Raw genomic sequence first — 6,854 nt, forward strand, 5'->3', positions numbered from 1 at the left:
GGTGCAGAAATACTGGAGGAGAAAGGGAGGGAAGACACAGGGCACAACAGTGAAAGGAGTTGTGTCTGGATTTGGGAAACCCACTTTCAGCCCTGCTGTGCCTCTCACAGGTTCTGGACATGAGGGAATCTCTTTCTTCCTCAGAATCTCCACCCACATCACCATATGGAATTGGGTGTGAGCTACCTTGCTGGTGGCACATCGGACCACCTGATACTTAGGAAGTAGGATGAATTAGGGGAGTGACCATGGCTGCTGCTGGAGCTGAGAGCTCACACACCTGCTTCCCTGTGTGCGGAGTGAGTTCCAGCTTCTCAGGGAGGCGTGGATGGCAGGTGTATTTTATTTGGACCACTCAATAAACTTGTGAATCGTATGGATGTGTTTTCAAGACAAATTTAGGAGTTTTACTTAATGTCGAGATTTATTTTTTCTCTCTTTTTTAAATTCAATGTATTTATTATTGAATAAAGAAGTTGAGAGGGGTGATGGAGATAGAAGAGAGACAGAGAGATACTTTCAGCTCTACTCCACTACTTGTGAAGCTTTCCCCCTACAGGTGGGGGCCAGGGGCTTGAACCCAAGTTCTTGTGCACTGTAGTGTGTATGCTTAGCCAGGCGTGCCACTGCCTGACCCTGATGTTGAGATCTCTGAATTGAGCTATTTGATGAGGATCTGGGCCAATCTGGGATTTGTGACTTCTTGACAACAGTTGGCCTGGTCTTCTTTGAACCAGGTCAGTATCACAAAAGTAAGGAGGACACTTGTGGAGAATTTACGATGGAAAAAAACTTTACCAGTACAGTCTCTTATCTTACAAAGCAGAAGCTAACAAGGAGATAGGTAGATTAAGTGATAGATGATAGATAGATAGATAATACTTAGGTGGAGGGATGGGTAGAGGAATAAACAGACATAAGCTCAAAAGGAATTGTGAGGACTGAGAGTTATTTAAAGAATGGTCTGGGAAAAATACTCCTACCCCTTTGATCGTTTACCTTTGCCTGGTTGTCTTGTCTCTTCCTGGAATTCAAGCATGGTGGATGCTTAGTGCTGCTGAACATTTAAGGACTCAAAGCTCATGCCACATGACTACCAACTTATTTCCTTCTGTTGCTTATTTCCATACTACAGTTTAAGTACATAGTAAATCTGCTGCATTTACAAACCTAAAGGAAAAGACTGTTTTTATTTTCACAATTCACTCCTGGGACAGTGTCAAGAACAAGTAGCCCCCAGCATGGTCTGAAAAGTCACTGGCTCAATGCAGAATCCATGTTCCACAGAGACAGGAAAATCAGGAGAAACAAGGCCCACTCGTGTTACTGCCACTATATGATCACATAAAAAAAAAAACAAATATTCTTGAAATGGTGTTTTACTCTTATTTACAGGAATTCATTATATTAACAAATTGTCTAGGAACTTATTTGATGTTTTGTTTTGTCTTATAATACTTTAACATACTGAATTCAGATAGTTTTTGAAAGTTTAGTAAAAAGTAAACTCAGTCTAGCTGGAGGAAATTACAATAAAATGAATATATTACTTCAGCATAACCTAACACATAGAGTTAGTAAATGAACCAAGCAATTATTTCTGATAAGTCTCATTATCACATAACATGCAAGAATCACAAAATATGGGGTGTGGGACTTCAACTGTAAAGCTTCTAGTTTTTGGAAAGACCATTTAGAAAAACAAAACTCCAAGAAACAAACATGGGAGGAAATATTCACACTCTAAAATGCCAACAGCTGAGAGGAAGAAGATGCAGAAGAGGGAGATGCACAGGATGCCTATGGCACGGAGGCAAAGATGCAGAAGAGGGAGAAGGAGATGATGGAGATGGTGGGGAGGCAGAAGAGGGAGAGGAGATAATGAACATGGCAGGGAGGCAGAAGATACAGAATCAGGAGAAGGAGATGATGGAGATGGCGGGGAGGCAGAAGATGCAGAAGAGGGAGATGCAGGTGACAGAGATGGTGGGGAGCTAGAAGATGCAGAAGACGGAGAAGGAGAAGATGGAGGTAGCAGGGAGTGAGAAGATGCAGAAGAGGGAGAAGGAGATGGTGGAGATATAGGGGAGGCAGAAGATGCACTTCTCCCTCTTCTGCATCTTCTCCGTCCCCGGCATCTCCATCATCTCCTTCTCCATCTTCTGCCTCCCCACCATCTCCATCATCTCCTTCTCCCTCTTCTGCATCTTCTGCCTCCCTGCCATCTCCATCATCTCTTTCTCCCTCTTCTGCATCTTCTCACTCCATGCCATATCCATCATCTTCTCTTTCTTCTGCATATTCTGGCTGCCCGCCATCTCCATCATCTCCTTCTTTCTCTTTTGCATCTTCTGCCTCCTCGCCATCTCCATCATCTCCTTCTCCCTCTTCTGCATCTTCTTCCTCCCAGCCACCTCCATCATTTCCTTCTTCCTCTTTTGCATCTTTTGCATCGCCACCATCTCCATCATCTCCTTTACCCTCTTCTGTCTCTCCACCGTCGGCATCATCTCCTTCTCCCTCTATGCAATCTTCAACCTCCTTGCCGACTGCATCATCTCCTTCTTCCTAATCTGCATGTTCTGGCTCCCCGCCTTTGGCATCATCTGCATCTCCCTTTTCTGTGTCCAGAAATGTGAACTTCAGTATCAACGAGTAGACCTCATCCTATATCCTTGTTAGTTCCTGCAAACTGAGGCTTTTGCCTGCCTTTTCTTTCTCGAAGCTTCACCAGCTCTGTCCCTTACAAAGTTGTCTCCTGCCTCACTGCCAGGTGACAAGAGACATTGCAATATGTCCTTAGCTCTTTTTTTTTGCTTTTTTTGTTGTTGTTGTTCTTGTTTTTTTTTTTTTTTTTTTTACCAGAGCAACACTCAGCTCTGCTTTGTGGTGGTACTGCAGATTGAACCTGGGACTTTGTAACCTCAAGCATGAGAGTCTGTTTATATAGTCATGACGCTATCTACACTTGTCTAACTCTATTTCTTTAAAAATTAAAAAAATTATTTATTATAGGGGATGGACTGAGCGAAATTGGGATGGCAAGGGGGTGATAGAAGGGAAGGCCTAGTGGTTGATAATGACGTTCACATTTCTGCAAGTGTCCGGGCCCTGAGTATGTCCCTGGGAGCAGAGCAGAGGCAGAAAGCTGATGGTTCATGTTTCCTCTGTCACATTATAGACCCACATATCTCACACCATGGAAGTTTCCCTCTTCCCCATCCATCCGCATTCTCTGTTTCTTTTAATATTTTTTAAACTGTTCATTGAAAAAGTTATTTTATTTGAGGTCTAGGTCCATCAAGGCTGTGTGGGAATCTCAGGACTTCACAGCTAGGGCCCCAGCTGATGGGGTGGCGCGATAGTGACTAAAGAGTCATCATTAAAGTATGCTAGTCTCTTGCCCTTATTCAGCTTTTGCAGTCCTTGCTTGGATAAAGTTAGCTTTGGAGTGAGAGAGGGAAGTGTAGTAGGGAGTAGGTGAGGAGGGTAGCTAGGTCTCAATAGACACTTTGATTAGGAACTTTATGGTGTCTTTATCAGTCTTTCTACTTGCTTGCTTCATTTATTGAGTCACTGCAGACTATTGTGAAATTTTACTTCAGGCATAGGTTTTGCCCTAACTTATGGACACGTGTTCATATGCCCTATCTCATAGGACCTGTCATTGGTCATCTCCATGAGGAACAACACAACAGACCCCTTGGTAGCCCACATAGGGCCTTGCCCTCCATGAGGAACAACAATGGTAGAGCATGTTCCATCCTCTGAAGGGAGGTTGGACAACATACTTCATGCTACACCTGAGGAAGATGTTTCGTGATACTGGGGCAGCTTGGAAGGTTCCTACTGATGACCACAGAATGTGAGCTCAGACCTACAGGGATGCGATTGTCACATAGTCTCCTAAGGTGAATATGGGCACCAGGATAAATCGATGGGGTCTACAGTCAACAATATCTATACAGCTTTCCTATATTTGGGAGGTAAACTCTTCCCTGATCCAGCTTTCAGGTTATTTTTCCAGCCATGACATCATCTCCCTTGACAATAACATGGGTTCCCCTGCATATAAGAGTTTAGGCTAAAAACTAGTTTAGTAATATGTCCTTTGTAATATAACTAAAATATGCGTACTAGTGATCTTCAAAACGGAGGTGCCAATGGTCATGTGATGATGTTCATAGCAGTGAGGCAGAAGTCAATGAAGAGGGAGAAGGAGAGGGAAGTTTTCTTCTATTGTTTCCTCTTGAATGTTTGTTTCCTTTTTTTTCTTTCTTCTTCTCGCAGCCCAATTATGTATGTTACTTTTTTTGAGATTATTCCATGTGTCTCTGATGTTGTTTCAGTGTCTCTCAATCTCTTTTTGAGCTCTTTCATCTCTTTCTCAGTTTTCTCTAGCTCATCCTCTGTCTGGCTAATTCTGTTTTCTGCTTCTGTTAGTCTGCTTTCCCTTTCCTCAGCTCCTTTCTTCAATTCAGCTATTTCAGCTTTCAGTTCTGTAATTGCCTCAAGGTATTAGTATTTTCCTTCAGGATCTCATCTGTTGCTTCCCTAATACTGCCATTCCTTTCCTCCAAAGTTGTTTTCATTTCTGTGATTACTAAGTTTTTTATTGCTTGCATGCTTTTCTTATCTATGGTTACTTCTGGCTGATTTTTAGTTTCTTCTGGGCTCTTGTCTTCATTCATTGTAGTAGCAGTTTTATTTGCTCTTGATCTAACCATTTTTTTATTAATGTGTTTTTTTAATTTATGTTCTGTTGTTACTCAGTTGTGTTTTGAGTACAAGCCACGCTATACTAAATACCTTTTTGACAAATGCAGTCACCAATCTCAGAAATTACAATAGCATCTGAAGCAAGGATTGAAGCAGTTTAACCAATACCAGTTATCCAAACAATGTCTCCAGTCCAAGAAAAAATAGCAACCAAATCCAAGTGAAGAAGAAAGAGAAAGGAAAAAAGGGATAGCAAATATAGACAATTATGGAAATCTACTATCCACTGTATATTCTATGGTAGCAAGAGGAGAAAGCAAAGTAGAGTAGAGATACACACAGAGAGAGTCCATTAAGTAGCTAGGAGGAGGGAGAAGGTGTAGAGTGGGTTGAGGAGGTACTAAGAGTGAAATAAGTTCCTCTTGTAATGCATAAGACATCCAGTTCCCTAGCAATTGAAAATACACTAAGAGTTAATTCTGGTCAACCTGAAGGTGTGGAAGTGATACGAATATATATAATATTAATAATAAAATAGAACAGAGTAAAAATCCTGTCCTGTCTTCAGCTTGGATGGCTCCAGATTGCCTCAGGCACCCTGAGTGAGGCAGCTGATTGTTAAGAAAATAATACAAACAAATAAAACAAAAACAAAAACAAAAAACAGCTCTGGGCAGTCTTTCCCTGGCAGAGTGAGGCTCTGCTTGGTCAGATATTTGTAGCTCCAATTGGCCACTTAGAAAGTAAAAGGACCAAGGGTTTCAGAAAGGAACAGGATTGGAATGACACCCCTGATGAGCCAGGAATCTTGGTAAAGAAAGCTCAGAGGGGGGAGCCTGCTAGGAGCAGCTCTCTGGCTCCCAGGGTCTGGTTATGGGGGCGGGGTCAGGGGTGCACTTTGGGAATAATAAAAAAATTTTACTTTCTTTTTTCTCTATTTTCTAACCCAAATTGAGCTACAGTCACCTTCTTGGTGTCACAGCTCGGACCCCTTATTCACTGTCCTTCTGAATGCAAAAAATCCTACCATTTCCAGAAGATGTTGTTGGAGCTCAAGCCAGTAGCTGCTTCCCAGTTGTCATCTTGGCTCCGTCCCTTTAGTATGTTTTATATATTTCCCCATCAAGGTTCTCTCTGGGGTTGATGCCTGTAAGATAACTCTACTGCACCTGGTGACCATTCTTTTCCTTTTCTTCCATCTTCCTTCCATCCTTCCTTCTTCCTTCCTCTTCCTTTTCTCCTCTTTTTCTCTCTTTAATGATAGAGACTGAGAAATGGGGGTGGGGAGGGGAAGATAATTGCTGCACTGCTTCACTGTTGTGAAGATTCCCCCTCCCCCCCCATAGGAGGGACTGGGGGCTTGAACTTGGTTGTCATACATGGCGATGTAGTCTCTCTACCAAATGTGCCATCATCTGGCCCAAAATAACTATTTTAAATAATAAGACTTTGGAAAGCATGAAGTATCTTTAGTAGATATTCTTGTTTGTGTTGTTGTTCTCTTGTTGATGACACTGACACACTGCCTACCATACTAAGAAGGCAGCTTCTTCTCTTGTTTAATGAGAAATACCCTTATAAGTAATTTAGTCCTGCCCCTATAAATAAATATGCTATTATCTGTGTTGCAGTAAACCGGGCTATCACTGGACATTTCATACATAGTTACATCAACTTGTCTGCAGTGGTAAAGTAAATGTGTGTTGATACCTTTCTCCACTATCATGATGAATACTTTAGTGTCTTCCCCTTTTTCAAAGCTTGGCTTCTCAATACCTTGGTCTCAAGTATTTTATACATGATCTCCAGTCTGTTTAATTCATTTCTGTCATTACTTCTGGCAATCATCACCCCCTTTCACATGAACTTCTCCACCATTTATTTAACTCTGACCTTAAGACCCATCATTATCATCACACTTGCAATTCTCCAGTCTCTTGTCCTTGTATTATTCCATTATACTCACCTTACAAATCCCAGCTGTTCAACCTCTGTACCTGCCTCAAGCAGCTTAATATTTTTAGAGTAAATCATACACTTTCTGGATTGATTCACTTCAAATTAGTCTCTCTGGGATGGCAAGATAGTTCACCTGGTAGGGCAATTGCTTTGTCATACATGCAGTCCATGTTTGA

At 41.8% G+C, this 6,854-nt stretch overlaps 1 protein-coding gene across 1 annotated transcript; it reads right to left on the bottom strand.

The window, feature by feature from the left end:
* Positions 1 to 2,259: 2,259 nt before the first annotated feature.
* On the bottom strand, positions 2,260 to 6,567 carry LOC132538972 (secreted acidic protein 1A-like). Its single transcript, XM_060192536.1, has 2 exons — positions 6,496 to 6,567; positions 2,260 to 2,568 (listed from the first exon to the last, which is right to left on the bottom strand). The coding sequence occupies exons 1-2, from the start codon at positions 6,565 to 6,567 to the stop codon at positions 2,260 to 2,262; spliced, it is 381 nt and encodes a 126-aa protein (XP_060048519.1).
* Positions 6,568 to 6,854: the final 287 nt, after the last annotated feature.

This window comes from Erinaceus europaeus, chromosome 6, assembly GCF_950295315.1.
Source record: "Erinaceus europaeus chromosome 6, mEriEur2.1, whole genome shotgun sequence".
Classification (NCBI taxonomy): domain Eukaryota; kingdom Metazoa; phylum Chordata; class Mammalia; order Eulipotyphla; family Erinaceidae; genus Erinaceus; species Erinaceus europaeus.